The sequence below is a fragment of the Pleurodeles waltl genome, chromosome 3_1 (assembly GCF_031143425.1).
Source record: "Pleurodeles waltl isolate 20211129_DDA chromosome 3_1, aPleWal1.hap1.20221129, whole genome shotgun sequence".
NCBI lineage: Eukaryota > Metazoa > Chordata > Amphibia > Caudata > Salamandridae > Pleurodeles > Pleurodeles waltl.
This window is the reverse complement of record NC_090440.1, coordinates 1263787472-1263814337: the sequence shown is the minus strand read 5'-3', so window position 1 is coordinate 1263814337 and position 26866 is coordinate 1263787472. Positions and strand designations below refer to the sequence as shown.

General features: G+C 44.1%; 1 protein-coding gene across 2 annotated transcripts in view; it reads left to right on the top strand.

Annotated features, from left to right (window-relative positions):
• Nucleotides 1–26866, top strand: part of LOC138285083 (contactin-associated protein-like 5) — a 1227365-nt gene that overhangs the window by 965896 nt on the left and 234603 nt on the right. For both annotated transcript variants that reach the window (XM_069224601.1, XM_069224602.1), the window contains exons 15-16: nucleotides 2399–2526; nucleotides 2615–2785. In XM_069224601.1, the coding sequence (XP_069080702.1) occupies nucleotides 2399–2526; nucleotides 2615–2785 (299 nt within the window). The remainder of the gene's footprint in view (nucleotides 1–2398; nucleotides 2527–2614; nucleotides 2786–26866) is intronic.

The window sequence follows — 26866 nt, the reverse complement described above, 5'->3', positions numbered from 1 at the left end:
TGTAGCAGCAATGTGGGGGGGGCGCAAGGGCCAGGGGGACTGGTGCTGGGCGCGGTCCAGGCACGGACGAGCGCTGACGGGCTTGCCTATGGCACGGCTGCACGGTGGCCTCCATTAGGAAGGGCAGGTGGGAGCTGAGGGCGAATGGGGGAGCGAGGGGGCGGGGCAGCAGGGAGGCAGCAGTGGGAACAAACGGCTCAGGAAACAGATGGAAAAGGAAAGTGCAAAGCAAAGCAAGCGGTAAGAGGCTAAAAAAGCACAGAAGAACACAGAAATAGCAAAATTCAAAAAAGGATAGGAGCAGAAATAAAAAACAAACTCACACAACTTACGGACCCCATCAGACACCAGGGATGAAGCACAGACGGGTGCCTGCGGGTGGTGGAGGGCCACAAACTTGCGGAAGCAGCAAGGGCGGGGTGGAAGTCACAAGCACAGACTGGAGGAGCTGCGTGGCGTGAGGGGCGAGCCCAGACCCTAAAAGCAGGTCAGGGGTCACTCCGAGCACCGTGAAACGGCTGGCATTAAGAAGGGCAGGTGGGAGGGAGGAACAGCTGGGAGGCGGGAGCTGTGGGCAAATGGGGGTGTGAGGGGGGCAGGGCCGCAGGGATGCAGCAGCAGGAGCGAACAGCACAGAAGAGCCGAAAATGGGCAGAAAAGGGGAGCACAAAGCAAAGCAAGCGGAAAAAGGCTAAAAAAAGTACAGAAAAACACATCAAAAAAGGATACGAGCAGAAACAAAAAACACACTCACACAACTTACGGACCCCACTAGACACCAGGGATGAGGCGCAGGCGGGTGTCTGCGGGTGGTGGAGGGCCTTGAACTTGCGGCAGCAGCGAGGTCGGGGTGGAAGTCACAGGCACAGACTGGAGGAGCTGCGTGGTGTGAGGAGCGAGCCCAGACCCTAAAAGCAGGTCAGGGGTCAAGGTCCAGAAGACCTCACTGTTATCACAGTGAGAAGTAAATTTGATGAATGGCTATCTTTGATACTCTCCATCTTCTGAACCAAGCATGCCATCTCTTGACCAGCGTGGAGACCTGGGGCGCAGGAATATTCAATTCTTGTTGCTAGACTTTGGGGGTCATTTACAAGCACCTTGTGCCGCCTTAGCGTCCTTTTTTTTTTATGCTAAGGCAGCGCAAAACAGTCCCTGACCCCACGCCATATTTTCAAACTGCTGCAATGTCACCATTGTGCCAGTTTGTAAAGCCTTGCACCACATTATACCTGGTATAATGTATGCAAGGTATACGTTCCACCATAAACCCTTCCGCAGAAATGACACAGTGAAATCTACAAGCTATAGAGTCATTTTTTTTAATGCCTGCTCAGGGAAGGTGTTAAAAGTGAGGCTGTACTGTTTCCTATGGGCCCCCCTTAGCATTGCTGGACTAGCGTCAAAATGCTGATGTTAGTCCAGCAATGTAAAGGGCTAGTGCCACAACAGCGTCAGAATTTCTGACGCTGTTGTGGACACATTTGCGGCATGGAGCACTGTCTTGTAAATACAGTGCTCCCATAATGTCATTAGGGGGCGCAGGGCAAGGCAAAAAAAATGGCACATCAGAGCTGATGCGCAACCTTATAAATGAGCCCCTTTGTATTTACATGCTTTAGAAAAATAACGAAATGTAGCAAATCAAGTTAGGCTCTATCTACGCACTTTAGTCCTTAAAGAAAGTCCGTAAAGAAAGAGAAATCAGTTTGATTTATCACTAAATTGAATGCAAATGCAATACACTATTGCAGCACTAACTTAATACGGAAACAAAGTCGACAGGCATGTTCATTTCAAGAACATAAAAAATTATCTTATAATATAATTTACAGTTGGTTCACTGAATCCTATGATAGACTCCTGAGCAAGGTAAGATGAACAACTGCCACATGACTGGCTGCGGTGGAGTTCATCTGATGAGCTCTCCACTAACAGTAGTGACTAAAAAGGACAACCTGCAGTTTACTCTCAAGTTCCTATTGTATTTTTTATTAAATCAATTTTGTATTTTTAGTGAGAATAATAGCTATTATTACTATAATTAACATTATAATCATCATTATTATTAGTAGTAGTTGTAACATTAGCAATCGTGTTGTGGTGGCAATAGTAGTATCATTAATAGAAGTAGTAGTATTTGTTCTCCTATTACAATTGTAGCATTGATAATAAACGTATACAATTCTAATATTTGTATAATATTAAGAGTAGCTCTGATACTTCTACTAGCGCTACTGCCGCTGCTACTACCAGTAATAATAATATTGTGTTTTTACATACAGCGTCATACCAAGTGTTTGTTGTTTTTAATCACAGTAACAAACGTGTATTCGCTATTTATTTAAAAGTGCCAAATATATACCTAATAAAATGGAAGCTCGTGTTTTCTCCACAGGACCAGTGACACGGGTCTTCTGACCTTCAAGGACCATTTGCCTGTTACTGGAATAGTCATCACAGACACAAACAGATCAAACTCAGAAGCAGCCTGGAGAATTAGCCCCTTACGTTGCTACGGTGACAGTAAGTAGAGCAAACAACGTACACATGTTCTACTTTAGGATGCCACGCTGCGCTCATGTTGCTGACAAGAATGTACTTTTCTTTGCAGGAAGCTTCTGGAACGCGGCCTCTTTTCACGCTGAGGTGTCTTATCTGCACTTCACCACTTTTCCTGCCGAGCTTAGCGCAGACATTTCCTTTTTCTTTAAAACTACAGCAGTGTCTGGTATTTTCCTGGAAACCTTTGGGGTTACGGATTTCATACGCATAGGGCTGACCTGTAAGTAATTTAGTCAGTGCGGAACAAAATAAATTATACATGTTCTAATGATTGTTATACGTTTACATACGGACTTTCCTTCATGAGCAAAGCAAAACGTGTTTGTGAAATGTCAAGACTTTGAAAACATTTTATACCAATATACCTCGGACCATCGTCTGAGCATTTAAAGCATTTCAACTAGAAGGGGTCTTCTAGTAGGGCAGACGTCGTCTGTTGGAGAGGGTCTGGCATAATTCAGAGCCTTTTTTTCTCCTTCAAGCCACGTTTTCATATTCTGATTGTAATTAAGGGTTACAATGTAGAATCGTCGCCACCATACTGAAGGTGCGCCCACCTGCATTACAGTTAACTGTAATGCAGGTGGGCGCTGACATATTCCTCTAATAACCTGACGGAGTAAGGGCTGTCGGAGGTTTGACCATTCAATCACTTACAATTTACAGTGGTCGTTTGAATGGCCAGTTTTCATTGTTTCTTACAATCATGAAATACGTGGCGGTAAGGTAGAGTACAATTGTTTAAATTACCCCCTCACCATGGGAGAAAACTCCCATGGTGTGGACGTCATTCGTTTTGGGATTTTGTTTTTTTTAAAACAAAAGAAACATAAAGGTTTGATGGGCAATACCATATTGTTGACTCTATTTTCGGTCAAACATTTAACTTCTACCTCTTTAAGAGTTACCTGTGTGACAAAGGTTCCTGTCAATGACTTAGATGTCTGCTGCGGTGATAGCTCTAAATCCAAAGTGCGCGTACTTCGTGAGGGCGAGAGAATATTTTACTCCATTGCCCTAATGCAGTATAATCTGTACTGTGAACCATAAATCAGGCCCTAAGGGCCTTATTTATACTTTTTGGTGCAAAACTGCACTAAGGCAGTTTTGCCCCAAAAAGTTTTGCACCGGCTTGCACCATTTTTTAGCACCAGCTGGGCACCATATTTATGGAATGGTGCAAGCCGGTGCAAAGGGTAGGCTAGCTTAAAAAAAAAATTACATTAGGCAGTTTTGAGTCAAAATAAATGATTCTGAGCAGATTAGCATCATTTTTTGACGCTAAGGGGCGTATTTATACTCTGTTTGCAATGAATTAGCGTCATTTTTTTTTAACTCTAATTCAGTGCAAAACTAACTCCATATTTATACTTTGGTGCTAGACCCGTCTAGCACCAAATTTATGGAGTTAAAGTCATTTTTTGGAAGTGGAAACCTACCTTGCCTTAATGAGATGCAAGGTAGGCGTTCCCGTGCAAAAAAATGACTCTATGGCCTTAACACCATATTTATACTCCCATGTAAAAATGGTGAAAAGGAGGGAGGAAGGGTCAAAAAATGGGGCAAAGCTTGCTTTGCCCCATTTTTTAAGACCTGGGTCAGGGCAGGTCTTAGAGGACCTGTGGCCCTATTTCCATGGTGGAACACCATGGAATAAGCCCAGAGGTGCCCTCCCTAGGCCCTAGGGGCACCCCCACCCACACTAGAGGGACTGCGAGGATGGGGGACCCCATCCCAGGTAAGTACAGGTAAGTGCATTTTATTTTTGAAAGTGCCATAGGGGGCCCTGAAATGGGCCCCCATATATGGCACCGGGGTACAATGGCCATGCCCAGGGGACCCCTGTCCTCTGTGCTGGCCACTGGGGTGGTGGGCATGACTCCTGCCTTTCCTAAGGCAGGAGTCATGTGGCATGGTAGGTTTAGCACCATAAAATGACGCTAATCTGGTTAGAGTCATTTATTTTTACTCTAACCTGCCTAAAGCCATTTTTTGGTGCTAAACCCTCTTCTTCTATACTGCCAGCCCCACCCGACTAAAGTCATTTTTTTAAACTCTAGCCTACCCTTTGCACCGGCTTGCACCATTCCATAAATATGGTGCCCGGCTGGTGCACAGAAATGGTGCAAGCCGGTGCTCAACTTTTTGGTGCAAAACTGAGTTAGTGCAGTTTTGCAGCAAAAAGTATAAATAAGGGCCAATATTTTGTAAGTTTGCGCCACTTTTGTGTCATAAAATGACGTTAATGCAGTGCAAAAAAAGTTTAAATAAGGGCCTTGGTGCTAGATGGGTCTAGCACCAAAGTATAAATATGGAGTTAGTTTTGCACCGAATTAGAGTTAAAAAAAATGACACTAATTCGGTGCAAACAGAGTATAAATACGCCGCAGAGTATAAATATGCCCCTAAATATGGTGTTAAGGCCATAGAGTCATTTTTTGCACGGGAACGCCTACCTTGAATCTCATTAAGGCAAAGTAGGACTCCACTTTCAAAAAATGACTTTAACTCCATAAATTTGGTGCTAGAGGGGTCTAACACCAAAGTATAAATATGGAGTTAGTTTTGCACCGAATTAGAGTAAAAAAAAATGACACTAATTTAGTGCAAACAGAGTATAAATATGCCCCTAAGGGCCTTATTTATACTTTTTGGTGCAAAACTGCACTAAGGCAGTTTTGCCCCAAAAAGTTTTGCACCGGCTTGCACCATTTTTTAGCACCAGCTGGGCACCATATTTATGGAATGGTGCAAGCCGGTGCAAAGGGTAGGCTAGCTTAAAAAAAATGACGTTAGGCAGTTTTGAGTCAAAATAAATGATTCTGACCAGATTAGCATAATTTTTTGACGCTAAGGGCCATATTTATACTCTGTTTGCACTGAATTAGCGTAAATTTATTTTTACTCTAATTCAGTTCAAAACTAACTCCATATTTATACTTTGGTGCTAGACCCGTCTAGCACCAAATTTATGGAGTTAAAGTCATTTTTTGGAAGTGGAAACCTACCTTGCCTTAATGAGATGCAAGGTAGGCGTTCCTGTGCAAAAAAATGACTCTATGGCCTTAACACCATATTTATACTCCCATGTAAAAATGGTGCAAGGGAGGGAGGAGGGGTCAAAAAATGGGGCAAAGCTTGCTTTGCCCCATTTTTTAAGACCAGGGTCAGGTCAGGCTTTAGGGGACCTGTGGCCCTATTTCCATGGTGGAACACCATGGAATAAGCCCAGAGGTGCCCTCCCTAGGCCCTAGGGTCACCCCCCACCCACACTAGAGGGCTGCGAGGATGGGGGACCCCATCCCAGGTAAGTGCATTTTATTTTTGAAAGTGCCATAGGGGGCCCTGAAATGGGCACCCATACATGGCACAGGGTGCAATGGCCATGCCCAGGGGACCCCTGATCTCTGTGCTGGCCACTGGGGTGGTGGGCATGACTCCTGCCTTTTCTAAGGCAAGAGTCATGTGGCATTGTAGGTTTAGCACCATAAAATGACGCTAATCTGGTTAGAGTCATTTTCTTTTACTCTAACCTGCCTAAAGCCATTTTTTTGTGCTAAACCCTCTTCTTCTATACTGCCAGCCCCACCAGACTAAAGTCATTTTTTTTAACTCTAGCCTACCCTTTGCACCGGCTTGCACCATTCCATAAATATGGTGCCCGGCTGGTGCACAGAAATGGTGCAAGCCGGTGCTAAACTTTTTGGTGCAAAACTGAGTTAGTGCAGTTTTGCAGCAAAAAGTATAAATAAGGGCCAATATTTTGTAAGTTTGCGCCACTTTTGCGTCATAAAATGACGTTAATGCGGTGCAAAAAAAGTTTAAATCAGGGCCTTGGTGCTAGATGGGTCTAGCACCAAAGTATAAATATGGAGTTAGTTTTGCACCGAATTAGAGTGAAAAAAAAATGACACTAATTCGGTGCAAACAGAGTATAAATATGCCGCAGAGTATAAATATGCCCCTAAATATGGCGTTAAGGCCATAGAGTCATTTTTTGCACGGGAACGCCTACCTTGCATCTCATTAAGGCAAAGTAGGTCTCCACTTTCAAAAAATGACTTTAACTCCATAAATTTGGTGCTAGAGGGGTCTAGCACCAAAGTATAAATATGGAGCTAGTTTTGCACCAAATTAGAGTTAAAAAAAATGACACTAATTCGGTGCAAACAGAGTATAAATATGCCCCTAAGTGTTTGTTTGCCATGTCTCTGTGGTCGTTATTTGTTGTACTTTTATGTTAACTTGTAGTATTTGTTTTAACTTAATCCTTCTCACCCCATACTTCCACCACTATCACTGGACCATTTGCACCAATGGCGCCACCTGCTTCCACCACTTATTATGCCCAAAGCCTTCAGTACTCTCACTACTCCTATTTTATTTGGCGGGGGAGGGTATTCAGGAAATGTGTGTGAAAGTGTACTTTATTGTTAACTTTAGAATCTTTATTATTGTGCTTCTGTTTCTCACTACAGATACACCACTTACATAGTTAACAGAAAATGAATCAAACTGTTGCATACCTGCTCTGGTGAAGTAAACTTCAAAATCTACCATTTTCTAAACCACTGGTAACTTATATTGCAAGAAGAAAGTGAAACAAACAAGTTTGCCTTCTTCCAGGGAAGTTCAGCTTTCCCCCACCTGAGAATAGTGTGAAAAGATTAATTCATGTACTGCAAACAACACAACTTTCTAAAATAACTTTTTTAACAGGTTTAAACCTTCTATTTTTCATACTTATACGTCACCTTCATGGTAGGCCCTAAATGCCCATAGGACAGGGTGCATGGTATTTAAAAAGTGGGACATGTGTCCTTAAGTTTTACCTATCCTGGCATCGAAAAATCACTCAAAACATTTTTCACTGTGAAAAATTAGAGATGAAAAATTGAGTTTCATTATAACACTGTATAATGCATAACTTCAGTTTGGGAATAGCTAAAACAATGGTTCTAGGGCTACTATTAATATAAATGTAAACTCCAATATGATGTTCAAGTCAAATTCTCAGTTACTGTTTTAAAAATGCCACTTATAGAAAGTTGTTGTTTTCCTGCCTAAAGCCTTTAGTGCCCTATTCAGAGTAAATCTTTAGCTGTAACGTAGCAGCCTGCAGGGAGGTGTAAATTGCTCTCAGCAAAGGGAACAAAAGGGCCTTAACTGGGAGGAGGTGTGACCTTCCCCATACAGGCTGGCCTGAGGGATAACTCATCAACTGTACAAACATCAAAGGAGGATTCCTTGTCAGAGGCAGATGTTACTCACACCTTCGCCTGCCCCTGCCATTGTCCAAGTAGCCAGAGTGGCACCAGTCCCAGTGGGCGGGTGTTGGACTTTTTGCCTTGCGCAGGGTCATCCCTAGTCTTTTTGCCTCCTTCCTCCCGGTTTTTATGACCTCTCGCTGTTGGCTCTAGGACTCTGAGCACTTTATCACTGCTGACCAGTGCTAAAGTGCAGGTGCTCTCCCATATAAAGTTGGTATGATTGGCTTATACCTAATTGGCATATTTAATTTACCTATAAGTCCCTTATACAGTGGAATCTCTATATCCAAGGCCTGTAAATTAAATACTACTAGTGGGCCTGCAGCGCTGCTTGCGCCACCCACTGAAGTAGACTTTCAAACCTGTCTCAGGCCTGCTAGCGCAGGGCCTGTGTGCGCAGTTTCTGCCACAGGGACCTGGCATCTAAACTTACTTGCCAGGCCCAGAACTCCCCTTTTACTACATGTAAGTCACCCCTAAGGTACGCCCTAGCTAGCCCTCTGGGCAGGGTGCCATGTATGTAGAAAGGCAGGACATGTTCCATATTGCATGGCCTGTCCTAGTAGTGACAAACAGCCTAACTTGGTGTCTCACTGCTGTGAGTGCTGCCTTCTCATAGGATTGCATTAAAAATGCCCTGCCTTATGTGTAAGGGTTATTGTCTGATTTATGAGGGGTAGCGTAGGCGTGTTTGGTATGGTTGTGATGGTGATAATAAATGCTGCTTACTGGTGTGGGTGTATTTTTTATTACTATCATAGAAATGCCACTTCTAGAAAGTGCGCATTTATCTGTGCTGATGACTCTGGTGTTTTGCAGCTTGACTCCAATCCACGTCTGGGCAGAGTGACAGTTGGGGCTTTGTGCATGCTTTTCAGACAGCCTGTACACAGGGAGGGTGGAGGTGTCACAGAGGTGCATCTGCATACTGAATAGTCTTCCTGGGCTGAGAGAATGGAGAGGCGGGGCACACCTACATTTGTAAAGACTGTGCCCTGGCCTCACACAATAGGGTCGTGAACCCCCCACTGATGTTTGGAGCCTGTGCTGAAAGGAGAGAGGGGGCACTCCCAGAACCAGTTGTAACTGTCTGGAACCTCCTCTCCCTACCATTGTAAAACACTGTAAGAACTGACTATAAGTACAGGGGGATTTCCCCCACAATTTGGAGACTCTTGGAATCATCTTGGAACGGGACACCAAAGGCTGAAAGGACTCACCAGGAACCGCCATGGACTGCTGCTCCTGTGCTGACCTGTGACCTGCTTGGTCACTGTGAAGGACTTGCCACTTGCTACCTTTCCCTTGTGCTAGCCTGTAGCTGGGCCCTCCACCTGAGGACCTTGTCTTAAGATTCTGCTCCCAGGGGCAGGGTGCTGTGGCCTCTGACCCCTGCATCCATTTCTTCACGAGGGGTGCTTCTCCGTGGTTGCGGCTGCCATAGCGCTGATTGCAGCACGCTTATGGAGCCTTGGGAGCTCGTAGGGTCCTTGCTGCATTGTGCCCCTTTAAATAAGATCACCGCAGCGGCCCGGGAAGCTGGAAGAACACTCGTGCACCGCATCGGGTGCAGATGAGTGTCTGCTCGGGCCCCAGGAGGGGTCTGATCTTCTTGTGGCTTCACGGCAGGACCAGGGGAAGGCGCGGGGAGTGCCCCCTTCCCCCTGGCCTCTGCGTTAAGAGCAGGACGCTCCTTTTCTGCTGTTAGGTAAAATGGGCATTATTGTGGGCCCCCCCCCCCTTGGTGGAAGGGCCAGTGGAGGCCCGGGGGGCCCCCCAGAGATTGCGGGTCACGGGAGGGGCCTGTCATTAAACCGGAGGGGTGCGTGGTGCCCCCCTCCTGCCCTAAGTTGTTTTTGCTGGCTTTGGCCCCCCTCGTGAGGGCCGATTGAGGCCCTGGGGGGCCCCCAGTAATCACGGTCCCCGGAGGGGCCTGTCTATAAAAGAGAGGAGGTGCATGTCGCCCTCCTCTGACCTCAGAGTATAAGGGAGGCCCGCGTATTGCGCATAGGAGCACCGGGGGCCCCATTGTTCGCCTTCTAGGCACTGGAGGTGCCTTCATCCCACCAGGTACTGTTTAAAGGACCAATATAGTTACAATCCAAAGTTCTTTCTACAGACTTTTGTTTGATTCATATATTACCTACCTGCGTTTGATGTACAATACAGTATATTTCCATATAATCTGGTGTTGTGTTTCCTTTGTGGTGGGGATATTGCGTGACATGTGTTGTGTGTGTTGTGCAAACGCTTTACACATTGCCTCCAGGTTAAGCCTGACTGCTCGTGCCAAGCTACCAAGGGGGTGAGCAGGGGTTATCTTGGACATGTGACTCCCTTGCCCTTGCCCAGACTAGAGTGGGTAAGTTCTGTCTGGCTGGCTGAGGTGCATACCCTAGCCAACCAGAAACCCCATTTCTAACAGCGGGTAAACCTGTTCCCTCGGTACACCTCAGGGGAGTACCCAGAGCTCTGATCAGGAGAAGAAAGTTTCTTCCATGTTGGATTTTGGCAGAGCAGACCACTCTAAGATTGTTAAAGGCCAACCTCTCAGGAAATTATCTCAAAGTAGGTAGGGTTTTCCATGGGAACCTTTCCCTACTGACAAAGTAATTTCTCCCACCCAAGTGCTAGTTCCACGCATAAACGTGGCACTCTGGATACCTTCTTCTGAACACTGCTGGTCCTGAGGAAGAAAGAAGAAGGACTGCCCCTGCATAAACCCTTTGAGCTTCAGAAAAAGGTCTACACATACTGTAACCTGAGGAAACCCCCAGGGTTGGACCTACTCTCATTTGAACCCAGGACTGAAAAGTGATCTGTAAGGGGTAGTGGGTAGCCTACTGTCAAGCTATAAGGGCACAAAGCACAAAAGCTGAACTAGAATTCCACCTTCCTAAGGAACCCAGCTGACCAGTTCCAACTGGACCTCCTGTCTTGAACCTTCCCAGCTGACCAGTTCCTACTGGACCAGCCTTGAACCTTCCTGGTGGCTTCATTTGGATTGAGTCCCAGCCACATGGTGCCCCTAATGTCCTAGGGCCTTTGGATAAGTGTTAGAATGTACTGCCCCTGCCTAACCCTAAAAGTGTGCACTTTTTTTCAAGGATATTTGTCTAAAGAACCTGAGGTTACCACAGCACCACCTCTGAGAAGCAGCTTCTGACATCAAACTGCCAGCCAGACTAAACTTGCAGGTTTGCCTCATTGAAAGGATTCTTACTTACAAAAACATAAATGAAAACACCAGGTCCAAAGCTGAGTGATATCCTATAGGCGATGATGCCTTCCTGGACCTTATCTTCTGACTTCAGCTGTTTGGAATTTTCCCTTCTCAGCGCTGAAAGCCTTGATCCTCCCACCAAAGCTAAGGTTACCATCAAAGTCCTGCCATGCAGCCAGCCGCTGTCAACAAGCCTCTCTTCGGATACAACTACCAACCTGACTCACCAACAGACTTGTTCATGAGGACTTTTTCCATGAAAAAGAATATCAAAGGTAAACTCTCCACTGGACTGAACCTGTATCCCTGTGTCTGACCTATGTTTCAGTGTGGTCAGCTTTAACTTTTGACTTCAGCTTGGTCTAGTGCAAATATATTACACAACCAGGGATAGGGAGATTAATGGTCCAGTGTATAGTCTCCCAAGGGTACTCTATAAGAAAAAAAGAATACACTGTTCCAGAAGGAATTAAACATAGAGCAAATTAATTCACAGGGAAACCCTTAATTTAGAAGCAAAAGACCTAACACATCCAATTGGATGTCATGCTTCATCATTGGGCATGCTCCTCATCAGATCGGCGCTGCAATGTCTGACGGGCCCCCCATAAAGGGGGCTCTTTACCGGAGATCTTCTTCCCACTGTATGTGTGCCGTAAAGGGAGGTGTGGTGGACAATACCTACTATTTCATCATGATTTTATTAGATCATCGAGGGGGTATTGGCCAAGATTAAAAAAATATAAAGATGACTGGAACTAGAGATAATGCTCTATTACTCACTCCGAAGTTGGGGGGGAGGGGAAGGGGACACTGCCTTCCACCCTCTAACAATAGGTCAACATGTTTCGTGTCTCAAGGGTCCAAAAAGGTCCAGCGACACTTCAGGATCAACAAAAAACAAAAAAATTATACTTTTGAAATATTACATAGACCTAAAAGTCTCTAAATTACCAGTCAACTAGACTCTGGTCACTTACTCAGAAGAACTGCATGTCAGGCTAGTCTGGTGAGAAAAAAGGGGGTCGCCCTGCTGAAGAATAATAAACAAAGTCAAACATCTCAAGTACAATATAAGTTACATTATGTTATGCACACATGAATTCTAAGTGGTATTCAGTGAACAAAAGTGCAAGTGTGCTTCGTGATAGTGTGAAGAGATGATAAATTATTGGCTTACTATCCCAATTAGAGAATATGGCACCCTAGATATACATTTGCCCACAGACAGGTCTGATTGCTAAAAAAAATACAAATGAAAGTCAGCAGGGAAAATATAAAGATGACTAAAGAAATAGAAAGTTAGGTGGTGTCCCTGGGAGCAGGGAAGGGCCCACAGGTCACCCAACAACTGCCCTGACCCATGAGTTAAATAATTGTGCTAAGCATGTTTAGCGCCATTATTTAAGGCCCTCCTCCTCCCGTGCGTGATTTTTGCACGGGAGGATAAATAAGGCACTAGGGCCTTTGAGTCCTTTTTTGCCGGGGAATGCCTACCTTGCATCTCATTGACACAAGGTAATTTTCCACAGGCAAAAAATGACTTTAACTCCAATATTTTGGTACTAGATATGCCTAGCGTCAAAATATAAATATGGAGTTAAGCTTGCGCCGGATTTGTGTAAAACAAAAATGACGCAAATCCGGCTCAAACAGAGTATAAATATGCCCCTAAATGTGGTATCTTGCCCTCTGTTTTGGAGAAGTTCTATTCCTTGGGACAAAGCAAAGGGAATCCGGATTCATGTGACTTTTTAAAGTCAAACGGCACAGGCATAGTAAAAGAAAGGCACAAAAGTGGCTCTCTGAATTATTCATGCAGTGTATCAAAAACCTTAAACTCTCTGGTGAGAAGAAGTAAACATGATGTAATTTAAGAGCCCAGAAGGTCTCTTCATTGGTCTGAGTGTGTAGCTATGACTGGTCTAATTATGCACAGGTTTTAGTTTCAATCCTTCCTATGCCAACAGATGGTTCTTATTCTCTGGAGAGTGAGCTCACAGGTCAGACTAGAGTTCTCACTCCTACAATTAAAAGCATGTATCATGGGTGACAATTGACATTTGGGTCTGTCAGTCTAGACTATAAATCAACAGAAAAACGTCAAGAATTGCACATATTGCAAAATATTTTGGTCAACAAATTCTTCATATGCTAAATTTCTTTTTTTGCTCATTAACTTGCAATTAGTCTCAATTTAATGAAGGATGAAAAGTGTTGGCCACTAGTGGACCTTGACCAGAATTGAGAGACTGGGGGCTATAAGTACTATACATTTGTGCAGGCGATCGCATGATGTTGAGTGATGATTTGCGAGGCATAGTGATGCAACATTTAAAAAACTTTCTGACATGAAATAATTTTTTTCATTGAAAGGCCAGATTGACAAAAACTGCATGACTTTGTGTGAAACTCCACTTCAAATGAAACCAGGTGAAAGGTTGAAAACAGGGGCAAGAAGAATCTTGAGTGGGATGTATAATTGCTACAGAATTGCAGGTAGTTTTTAGGCTTACCCTTGGATGATTGTCCTCATGTTGAAAGTTGTACACTATTCCGCATATCTCACATCCAACCCACCTGCAAGATAGCACAATGTCCTCATTGTACTGTAGCACAATGCTTAGACTTGTTTAAAAACACAACTGTCCCGTGGGCATGACAGGTGCAAAGTTATGAAGGAGGATCCCATAGCGGCACAGACCTAATAAGACTTGTCCTAAGTTAAATTGGACCCCTTTATAATTTTACTGGTTGCGACTTGTACTTTTTGTTCTCTCCTAGATCTCTGTCCCGCAAAAAGTTTGAAACTTAAAGCAAATCATATTAGTGAACCTGTTACCCCAATTTGAAATTTGCAGCTGTCATCTCAAAGTGATTATTTATTCTGGAAGAAAAGTACTGTAACTTAGTTTTGAAGACAATTTGGTCTATTTTGCTTCTTCCTTGAAGATCCAAAGGTGCTGAATTGTTTGCTAATTCTTATCTGTCCACTTTTTTGTTGCAGCACGCAGTATGTTGGACTCACAGCAAGCACATTTCCGTTAGTGCCATTGTATCAAATCAATCTTAGTCACCACCCATGATGACCTGCACCTTTCATTAGATGCTTGCAGGTTGAGGATTTTTATTTTATTTAACTTGTTGGCGGCCTTTCAGGGATGGGAGTGAAAGAAAGGGCTAATACATTTCTCTTTTCAAATCTGACACTTAGGGAGCAAGGTGCATAGATGCCTGCATTTCATTCAGCTTGTCATCCTCTAGAGGATTTTCACAGGGCGCAGCTCTCCATTCTATGTTGTTCAACATATCTCATCTCTTTTGTCCATTTATTTAAGGAACATGGTTTTACCTTTTAAAAGTGTGGAGATGACAAACAACATGCAAATAATATACATGCACAAGTAGGCATTGCTCCTATTCAAAATACATGTAAAACCTGTCTGCGTGATGTCCCTTCTTGGATGTATTCGAAAACGTAAAGATGAAAGCCAATAATGGAGGCCAAAATTTGCAAACACTTTACATAAGGTTTGTGCTACTTTTTAATGGAAACCCAACACAAAGTTTTGTGGTGGTATTTACAATCCAACATAAATCACAATGTCTATCTGATTTTTACCAAAAGAAATGCAAGGCTGTGCAATGCACTGCTTTATTTTGTGTCCAGGGGCATTCGATGGGTGATGCATTTCCATGCAACTACCTGTGAGTTTTAATGCAAGTCCCTCTCTATAAAGACTTGCAGACAGGGATTTGCACTAAAAACCTGCACTTCCTTGAGGCAGGTGTAAAGAAAAGAAATGTTTTAATTTTCCTCATATGTTCCTCTTTGTATGCATGCTGCATTCTGTAGCACGCGTCTTAAGAGAATGAGGCATTAAAGCTTAGTTTTTCTACAGGTTGGGACACCTTCCTGTACAAAAAGTATGCATATCACAACACAGACATTCTTGCACTATGGCCCAAGGGCGTCTGCTTTGGTGCATGGCAGCATAAAGTGTGCCACTTCAGGAAACAATCAGAACAGCGCCACATCTTTGTAGACGTGGCTCTGTTCCGTTCTCTCTCATTCACACAACTCAGCCCAGAAACTTTGCTTGCTGCACTGGGTTTTGTAATTTCTTAGAAAATCTGAGGCCAAGTTTCTAATCTTTTTCCCATCAGGCCCTAATCCTTATTGTTCCAAATCGTAGTTGCCTCTCCCTTTGGTTACTATGCCTCCTTAGTAAAAAAACAAAACTAAAAGATAGGTATAATCTTTCACAATATTGTATCCTTGTTATCTGAGTTCACCGAATTGTTGGCTTCCTGTTTTCTGACATTCTAAAATGCACACAAAATTTGACGTCTTATGCCTGCATCCTGTCAGATAACTATTGTTTAGGCAATTATTTCTTAAAATAGGGTAACAGGAATGCAGTCTACCACAGCCTACCCAGCCATAGGTTAAAATATATCCCAATGCTTCAAAGAATATTTGATTTTAGATCAGTTTACTCATATATCTAATCTTCCAACTGACTAGCTCCCTATTCAACAATGTGTTCTTCTCAAATCATTCTGCATCTTCTACAAGACCCTAACAAATGCTGGCCTAGCATTTATTGGATCTCATTTTATCAAGCATGTCCAATCTTCTGCTGCTTTTTATTATTAGACGGGCTATAAAAGATTGCATATCTTTCTCATTCTTGGCAGCAAAAGCATGAAGAATTATACTGATTTTCATTAGATCCATTTCAAATCATCCTGTTTTTTTTTTACAACTTTAATTATAAGTTTATCATAGATCAGAAATCATGTGGAACAGCAGCAATATGCAATATGTGATTCATGACAATCATTACAAATCACATTTGTATTGTAATAATTTGTGAAACGGCACCTTGTAAAATGCTCACCACACACTTGTTTCTGACTTAATTGGGACATGTAGGAACTACTTGAGGTAGTGCTCCTTTGGCTATTAATCTTAGAAAGGCTTGCACAGATTAACCTCTCCCAGAAAGAAATGGCATTTCTTAATATGAAACTCCCCAGGACACCTGTCCTATACACACTCCGTAAGGGCACCAGAACTTAGAGCACCCCTCCAATCATAAGCTCATAGAAGGTCTACCTTTTGACTCACAGGGTGAACTTTTGGTAAATGTTAGAAATGGGGTTTCTGGTTGGCTAGGGTATGCACCTAAGCCGGTCAGAACCTACCCACTCTAGTCAGGGCAAGGGAGTTACACGTCCAAAATAACCCCTGCTCACCCCCTTGGTAGATTGGCACGAGCAGTCAGGCCTATCCCAGAGGCAATGTGTAAAGCGTTTGCACAACACACACAACACACGTGACGCAAAAGGTACACCACAAAGTAAACACAACACTGAGTTATGTAAAACTAATCTGTATTGCACAAAACATAATTAGACCAACATTACACATAAGTAATACCCTGCTACCTTAGCAGCTGTCAGATCGTTACACAAGTTACTAATACTCTGCAAGAATATGCAGTTGTCACATTAGAACACGTAAGTACTCAGGATTCTGCAACATAAGCAGTAGTCTGGAATTACAATAAGAGTTATGTGCACTTATCATGAATAACCCCTAAATACCCATAAAAGGAACATTAGAAAACAGATCACAAGTCATAAAAATACATATCAGCTTGTCAGCTTGTCACGCTAATAAAAGAAACATCAGAACATATATGTAATGTTATGAAAGCAGGTAAGGTCTATACTAGCTCCTGGAGCCCATATTCCCTAAAAAGTACCTGTTTGCGATGAAGAGGCACTCCCAGTGCCTAGAAGACTAACAATGGGGCCCGGGCACTACTATGCGCAAAACGGGGGCCTCTGAGGTCTCTTGGGAGAGAGGGGCGGTCTGTACCCCCTCTACAATGAAAAGAACGGTCCCCTCCAGGGATCCGTGATCCTTGTGGGGCCCCCTGGCCTCTAATGGCCCTCTCCAAAGGGGGGGGCCGAAAGCACAAAAGATGAGAGTGGGGGGGGTGATCGTGCCCCTAGCACAGTGACCGGGGGAAAGGAAATTCCCTTTGTTCACTGTGTCCGGCTTGGGAAAAGGCAGCCGCCCTCGTCCACGGCGCGGCTGCCTAAAAGGCCAGAAAAAGATGCATAAACTGGAGTGTCCCGCTCCAACTGCAGAGATCGGGTCCTGCTTTGCGGTTCTTGGAAGCTCGGACCCCTCCGGGGGCCCGAGGAGACACTCGCCCGCTCCCGATGTGGTGCGCGAGTGTTGGAAGCTGTTCCCGGTCCGACGGGACGCTTCCGAGGAAAGGAGAGGCGGCTGGTACCCCAGGGGCGCTCCTGGGAGCAGACCGTGCCCCGGGGACGCCGACAGGAGCACGCCTGCTCCGGTTGCTTTTTCCTCGTGCCCCGGGGGCACTTAGATTAGCGCAGACATCGCGCTAAGGATAGTTCAGCAACCCCTGCTGCGGCGGTGATTCGGTGAACACATTTGAGCGCTTTTCCCATGTGCTAAAGAAAATTTGCAGCAAGAGAAGAGAGAGCGCTTGTCCCATGCGCTAAAGCCAAATCTCAGCCTGGGCTGCGGCGGTGATTTTTCCTCGGCAATGAAGAGAGCACCTTTTCTAAGCGCTCTGGGCAAAGATATAAAGATCGATGCAGGAGTCAGGGGCCACAGCACCCTGCCACTGGGAGCAAGCAGGACAGGAAGCAGCAGAGGGCTGGTGGGCCCAGCTACAGGCCAGCACAAGGGGTGCAGATGGTGGCAGTTCCTCCTAGTGACCAGGCAGGTCACAGGTCAGCATAGCAGCAGCAGTCCAAGGTGGTTTCCTGGTGAGTCCATTCATCAGCGTTCTGTGTCCAGTTTCAAGTTCCAAGAGTGTTCAAATTGTGGGGGAAATTCCCCTGTACTTATACTGGGTTTACAGTGTGTTTTACAATAGTAGGGAGAGGAGGTTCCAGCCAGTTACAACTGGTTCTGGGAATGCCCCCTCTCTCCATTCAGCACAGGCTCCAAACATCTGTGGGGGGTTAACAACCCTATTGTGTGAGGCTAGGGCACAGCCTTTACAAATGCATGTGGCCCGCCTCTCCCTTCTCTCAGCCCAGGAAGGCTTTACAATATGTAGATGCACCTCTGTGTCACCTCCATCCTCCCTGTGTTCAGGCTGTTTGAGAAGTATGCACAAAGCCCCAACTGTCAGTCTGCCCAGACGTGGATTGGAGACAAACTGCAAAACCCCAAAGCCATAAGTACAGATGAAAGCGCACTTTCTAGAAGTGGCATTTCTGTGATAGTAATAAAAAATACACCTACACCAGTAAGCAGCATTTCTCACCACTATCATAACCATACCAAACATGCCTACACTACCCCTCATAAATCAGACAATACCCCTTACACATACGGCAGGACATTTCCAATGCAATCCTATGAGGAGGCAGCACTCAGCAGTGAGACACCAAGTTAGGCTGTTTCTCACTACCAGGACAGGCCATGCAACATGGCACATGTCCTGCCTTCTACATACATGGCACCCTGCCCAAAGGGCTAGCTAGGGCGTACCTTATGGGTGACTTACATGTAGTAAAAGGGGAGTTCTGGGCCTGGCAAGTAAATTTAGATGCCAGGTCCCTGTGGCAAGAAACTGCGCACACAGGCTCTGCGCTAGCAGGCCTTAGATAGGTTTGACAGGCTACTTTAGTGGGTGGCGCAAGCAGCACTGCAGGCCAACTAGTAGCATTTAATTTACAGGCCCTGGGTATAGGGGTACCACTTTAAAAGGGACTTATAGGTAAATTAAATATGCCCATTAGGTATAATCCAATCATACCAAATTTGTAAGGGAGAGCACATGCACTTTAGCACTGGTTAGCAGTGAAAAAGTGCTCAGAGTCAAAACATCAGCCAAAAAAGGTCAGAAAAATAAGGAGGCAAAAAGTCTGGGGAATGACCCTGTAAAAGGGCCAGGTCCAACAGTAAAAATCAACATTGTATCTCTCTGCGCAAATATTCCACAACAAGAAAGCCTACAAATCATAGAAAAAATACTAGACATACGAGCCAGATCTCACGATGCTCCCACTACATTCATCATTAAATTGCAGACAATCGCTTTAACCACAAACTATTTCAAATATGCTAATTCTTTCTATCTACAATGTAGGGGCACTTCTATAGGTGCAATTTGTGCTCAAATCTAGTGAATAATTATGTTGACTCTTTTGAACACCAACAAAACTGATTTATAGCCTTCATTAAGATCAGGAAATGGTAAATTGACAATGTTTTTGTTATATGGGAGGGCTCATTAATTCACCTCCAGGAGTTTGTGAAATATCTAAACTAGACACAAACCCACCTGCAGTTTTCCTGTCATTATGAGATCACACTGATCTCTTCTTGGTCCTCTTAATAAAAACAGATAAAGAGAAGTTAATAACACTTCTATAACGAAAACCTAAAGATAGGAACCCGCTATTAGCACACTCTATTTACTGCTTGTGCTCTCTCAGAAACAGTTTGTCATATGGCCAGTTTTTGAGACTATGCTATAACTATACACATAAATCAGATTATTTTGCAGAAGCAGTCATTTTAAGTGAAAGGAGGCTATCCGTGTAGGATTGGTAAAACTGTGCTAAAAAGAGCTTAGTACTGTCATAGAGAGGGCCTTTTGGCAACCAACAAAAAAAAAAGGATGTGCGAAACTCACATGTGTAACCACATTTTCATCCCACTCCAACACAATTACAGAATTTATCAAAATCCATTGGCATATACTATGAAGTATTGATCTCTCTCTAGATATCCAAATGTTCTCCTTCAAGAAAGGTAGAAACATTAGATATAACCTGGTACATTATGCAGGCCCCACAATACCTAAAACTAATAAGATAGACAGTGTTTTGGGTAGCCCACCCTTTAGAGGACACTACAAATATAGAAACTGTGTAGTGTGCCGATATAGTACTAACATAAAATTGTTTCTACATGATTCTACTAATGTAATCAATGCAATTTTGAAGGATTTCTCAAATTGTGATCTACTGTATATGGTGTCTGTGTCACTTGATCTATATTGGACAGACAACCCAGCAAATAAAAATCCATATTGAGCAACACCAAAGCAGGATCTGCTGCGGGAAAGGTACAACCCCTCTAGTTGCACATTTGATAACACACCAACACTTGGCAGACAACATTAATTGACAAGGATTGGAAGTAGCCAAGATGCCTACACTAGGAGGTGATCTTTTCCTCATCGTACAGCGAATTGAATACAAATGGATAAGCATTTGTAAATCCACAACAAAGGGACTGAATTCCATGAAAGAGAGGAGGAATTTTTCTTTCGGCTTGCTAAATATTCAGTCTACTTGAACTTTATCTTTAGATCCGACCACGATAAGGTTTCCAACTACCCCAGGGTTGAACTGATTCTATTTACACAATTGGTTGTATTGCTACTAAGGGTTCCTCTCTTACTTTTAATTTTAATGTCAAATTATTATTTTGTTATCCCCTTTCTGGTTGTCTGTATGGTTTGCTTCAGATCCACTTGAATGAGCTTAATATGGTTTTATTATTACCTGTCTCAGCTAATTTGTCCCTGTATGCAGTATACAAGATTGACCTGGTTATATTCCACCGTTTCATTTTAGACTCAATACAATGTTTTTTATTATCTCTTCACTTTCCCACAGTATTCTAGGTTCCTAATTGGTTTCACTTTGAGCTATTCAGTTCTTTTGAGGCCTGGAAATGCACAGTGTTCCAAGCTTCGTCTTCAATTTCTCCTTCAAAATAGACTATAAGTGTGCGCATGGGCTGACCTCAGCCAGTGATGGTAACCCGCACTCACACCTCTAGGGGGAATTTTCTGCCCAACGCACTCTCTATTATCAATATCACTTATCTATTGTCAAGTCACTTAACAACAGTGGGCCTCTCTTTTTTGGGAAAATCCCCTATTGTAACTGGTTCTCTAATTATTTTCCTTCCCAATCAAGGCTTTAGGTTAGTGGCCAGTGTTCCTTTTACTGCCATTGGGCTAAGGATTGTAGCATTGCCTCATCTTACTCATATTAAGTCCCTAATGCCTTGGGGCCTTTTTACTTAATTGCGCCTCGGCCTTGTCATCCCTTTAATTATGTCCATTACTACTTTGCAGGCTATTCTCTGAGTAAGATATTTGTATATAATTGTTTACCACTAGGTAAGCATACACATTGGCTTGCACGCTACACAAATGCTTCTGTTCTCCAGTGCCATTCTTACATCCAGATAACTCCAGATTTTGTAGGACATCACAACAGTATGCCTCACCTTGCTTTAGCATTTTCTCATTGTCTTTTTCTGTTCTCCGTTCCTGTTTAGGATGTCCTTGCATCCCCATAGTCCTGATAAGACCCCATTATTTTAGCCAGGGGTTGAAACGTCATTAACATGCTATTTTAACAGATTAACAGGAAATGTGCCTGTTTTCACCTGTTTAGGAAATGTATTTGTAGCACCCTTTACAGTTATCTGTTACTGTAATGAAAGCGTTACATATCTATGGATGGTAGTAACACAAAAACATTGGCTTTGACACTGGGGACATGTAATTGTGTTTTTTGTTGTTTAGTTGAGATTGATTTCATTTTCGAACAAGTATAGATAAAACAAATTCTTCTCCGTCTACCACAGTTGGTTTGGTGTGTCCCAATTTACAAACTCATTACTTCTACTGTTACTTACATAAAACTCCTTAGTCCATTGATTATTTAATTATTCTGCAAATAATACCAATGTGAGGCACTGTTGCCTGATATTTGTTTATACCAAGGTTCCCATGGATTTTAGGGTTGCTATTGTAGCCTGATACGATTGCTGAAAACAAATGTACAGTGGAGGGTTTTATGCCATTGTTCTTTTCCACATGCAACAGAAGGAGACATTCAAGGGATCTTCACACTTCATAATTCACTGTTACACTGTGATTGAGGAACAATTGTGGATGCCTCAGGGATCCGTATAAAAGTAACAGGTAGTATGCCAGGCTCATCAATTACTTTTGTTTCATGTTTCACTCAAGAGAGGAATCTAGTAAAAACTTGCAGGATTAGCCTTTTTTAAAGAATCTTCAAGGACGTGTACCTGACTCAAAAGGGGCATCTAGTAATAGTTTTCTTTGAAGAGACACCACTGGCAGGGTCAAATGTCTGCCTTTTACGTACTAATCCAAGCAAAGACAGACATGCATAATATGGTAAGGCAGGCAAACACAAGCACATACAAATGTTATTAGCATATATTGGCACATTAGTGACAGATTTATTGATATTGACAGTGTTTTCTTTTTGACTGTGAAGTTCAGCTGGTATAATAGTCTGAGATTATTGTATTCAAAGTTACATTTTTTGAGATAAATATGTCACCTGTCAGCACTGACCTGTCTTGGAAACCAGCATAGATGTAAAAACCATTCATTACTTTTGAATGAAGGCTTGGTGTTGGACCTGGCCCTTTCACAGGGTCATTCCCCAGACTTTTAACCGTTTGCCTCCTTATTTTTCTGACCTTTGTTGGCTGACGTTTTGACTCTGAGCACTTTTTCACTGCTAACCAGTGCTAAAGTGCATGTGCTCTCCATTGTAAAATTGGTATGATTGGCTTATACCTAATTGGCATATTTAATTTACATATAAGTCCCTTGTAAAGTGGTATCCCTATACCAAGGGCCTATAAATTAAATGCTGCTAGTGTGCTTGCAGCGCTGCTTGCGCCACCCACTGAAGTAGCCTGTCAAACCGGGGGGCCTGTGTGCGCAGTTTTCTGCCACAGGGACCTGGCATCTAAATTTACTTGCCAGGCCCAGAACTCCCCTTTTACTACATATAAGTCACCACTAAGGTACGCCCTAGATAGCCCTATGGGCAGGGTGCCATGTATGTAGAAGGCAGGACATGTGCCAGGTTGCGTGGCCTGTCCTGATGGTGAAAAACAGCCTAACTTGGTGTCTCACTGCTGTGAGTGCTGCCTTCTCATAGGATTGCATTGGAAATGCCCTGCCTTATGTGTAATGGGTATTGTCTGATTTATGAGGGGTTGCGTAGGCATGTTTGGTATTGTTGTGATAGTGATAAGAAATGCTGCTCACTGGTGTGGGTGTACTTTTTATTACTATCACAGAAATGCCACTTCTAGAAAGTGCGCATTTATCTGTGCTCATGACTTTGGTGTTTTGCAGCTTGTCTCTAATCCACGTCTGGGCAGACCGACAGTTGAGGCTTTGTGCATACTTTTCAGACAGCCTGAACACGGAGGGTGAAGGTGTCACAGAGGTGCATGTACATATTGTAAAGCCTTCCTGGGCTGAGAGAAGGGAGAGGCGGGCACACCTGCCCAACCGTGGTCACCCCATCCGGATCTATGATCCTGGTGGGGTCAGCGGTTTTTATGTGGTTGTCTGCCTGCCAAGTTGTAATTGGGCAGTTGGACTGTCTGGAGTGCGACGGTCTGACCATCAACTTAAGTGTGGTGGTCCTTGGCCCGCCACACTCGTAATGAGGCCCAAAGTCTTAAAACATATTTGAAGTTACTAAAGTAACTACATGAGCAATTACAGCTTGCAGGAAGGAAGGGGAGACTAATTCCACATTTAATGATTCACTTCCCCATACCTCGTTAGTCTACCCGTCTCCCCTAAACCATTTTCCTTACCATTTTTTATAATTTTCATCACCATTTTCTATTTTCATCACTGAACTTTTCCACCCTTACGTTGTACCTTTGTTTAATGTATTTCTTCACGAAAGGTCTTTTGTCCAAAAGTGTAATGAATACTGAAAGTTCTTATTCTCAATTTCTGTTACTTCAGGTAATATATTGCCTTGCCTCACTCCTTCCTATTTTAGAGGTACAGTTGCACATTGAAGACAGGAGTTTGGCTAGTCTACATCCCATACCACAAACAGTCTAATTATTCACAGATTGCCCTGACTTAACTAAGTCCCTCACAAGGACTATGCTAAGACAGCAGCACCCCACTTACATTCTTATTTGGCTACAAATTAGCATCCCAAGATCTATCTCATATGGTAACTTTAAAGGTAGGTATTATTATCTGTGAGGGTTAGGGCAAAGAAAAGTAAGACAATGACTTATGATGATATCAAATTAATTATCAGGGAATTAACACTGGTGAGTAATTTTTTGTTTTGTCCCTGAAATAATTAGAAATACACTAGGAAGCGGTAAGACTTGTAAAACCATTTATATGTGTGTATCAGTGTAGGAGGCTGGCCTGGTTTGTAGCGGGTACCAAAGGTACTTACACCTTATACCAGATCCAGTTATCCCTTATTACTGAAATGTAGTCAATGTAGCCAGGCTGTCTCGAGCTAGCTGTAGGCAGAGCAGCCAAGACTGAACTAGGAGACATGCAAAGCTCTTGCAATACCTCTGTAGTCACACACTACTTACACACATGAAAGACAATACTTAGTGTTACAAAATAAAGGTACTTTGTTTTAGTCACACAATGCCAAAAATACTTTGTAGGCTATACTCCCTTAGGAGGTAAGTAAATCACACAATAAATACTCTAGTAACCAGAAACAGGTAAGTACACAGTAGGAAAACAGTGCACATAGTAAAAATCATAATAGGTTGCAATGGGCCTAGGGGAAATACAAACCATATACTAAAATAGTGGAATGCGAAAGTCAGTTTCTCATCCAGACAAGCGTATTGTGTAGAGGGGCACTGGGAGTGTAAGAAAACACCAGAGGTAAGTAAAATACCCCACCCCAGAGCCCAGAAAAGCAGGAGTAAAGCACAGCAACTTTCCTAAAACACACTAGAAGTCATGATAGAAGATAATGAAAGACCCAGAAGAGACTGCAAGACACCAACGATGGATTTCTGGACCTGAAGACCTGTGGAAGAAGAGGACCAAGTCCAGGAAGCACTAAAGAGTCCAGGGAGAACAGGAGCCCTCCTAACCCGGATGAAGGTGCAAAAGTGGAACCACCTTTGAGAAGACAAAGTCAGTATTGCACCATATCGACAGATGCAGGTTCCTGGTTGGTGTAGATGTCCCATGCTGGATGGATGAATGCAGTCTCGTTTGCATCGCTGGATTCTGCCAACAAGTCTTGGTGAACGCAAAGCTCGCGGTTAGCGGAAAATGGCACTGCCAAGGACCAGGAGGAACCTGGTGGCCTCTACCCAGGAGGGGAAGACAGAGGAGGCTCTCTGCAACTCAGGGAGCCCTCAGAAGACCAGGCAGCGCTCACAGGAGGCCCACAGCACAGGCACAATGAAGGTGCAAATTGAGGCCCTTACAGCACGACACAAAGGATTCCCTTGCCGCCGGAGAACCACTCAGGAAGCTCTTGTCACAGGATGGAGTGCTGGGGGCCTAAGCTGTGGTGTGCACGAAGGTCGCACACAAGCCTTGGTAACTGCAAGTCATGGGGTGCACGGGGGTACTGTCTTGCGTGGGGAGGCAAGCTCTTTCCTCCACCAAAATTAGACAGCTCGACGTTGGGAATTCCAGAGTCACTTTAGTCCACCACCATGTCGCTGGATCCACACCTACCATCTGGAGTGGGGACCCAAGCCACTGGTTGTCCCTGCAGAGAGGTGCCTGCTGAAGCAGAGAAGTGACTCTGTCACTCCACAGGAGATTATTTCGGTTCTTCTGGTGCAGGCTGAAGACAGGTAGTCCTCTGAGAATGCACGACCTGGAAGGTGTTGCAGTTGCTGGCAGGAGCTGAAGATACAATGTTGCAGAAGTTGTCTTAGCTTCTTTGTTGCAGTTTTGAAGAGTTCCTGGTGCAGTCATCGGTTGATCCATCGGTAGAAGATGAAGTAAAGGATGCAGAGGATTCCTGCTGGAGTCTTGCAATCAGAATCTGAAGCAACACCCAGAGGAGAAACCCTAAATAGCCCCGAGTGGTGGATTGGTCACCTAACCAGGTTAGCACCTATCAGGAGGGGTCTCTGATGTCACCTGCTGGCACTGGCCACTCAGATACTCCCAGAGGTCCCAGACCATCCTGAAACAAGATGCCAGAACCCAGGGACACTCTGGAGAAGCTCTGGGCACCACCCCTGAGGTGGTGATGGACAGGGGAGTGGTCACTCCCCTTCCCTTTGTCCAGTTTCGCACCAGAGCAGGGACTGGGGTTCCTGAACCAGTGTAGATTGGATTATGCAAGGAGGGCACCGTCTGTGCCCTTCAAAGCATTTCCAGAGGCTCCTTGAGGATACCCCTACCATGCCTGTAACACATATTTCCAAAGGGAGAGGGTGTGACACTCTCTCCTAAAGGAAATTCATTGTTCTACCTTCCTGGGATTGAGCTGCTCAAGCCCCGGGATGGCAGAAGCCTGTCTGTGAGGTGTCAGCAGCTGGGGCTGCAGTGAAAACCTCAGAAGACTGATATGGCAGCACTGGGGGCCATGATGGAGCCTCCAGAGTGCATGGGATTGTGAAACCAATACTGGAATCAGTATTTGGGTACACTTCCCAGATGTTAGACACCTTACATGGCCATATTCAGAGTTACCATTGTGAAGCTACATATATCATTGACCTATATGTAGTGCACACTTACAGTGGAGTCCCCGCACTCACGAAATCTGGGAAAATGGGCCTGGACAACGTCGGGGCACCTCTGCTAGTGCAGGGGTGCCCTCACACACAGGAACTATGCACCTAGCCTTCCAAGACTGGACATATAGGTGACTTATAAGTGATTGGTGCAGTGAGAATGGCTGTGAAATAATGCTTACACTGTTTCACTGAGGCTGCAATGGCAGTCCTGAA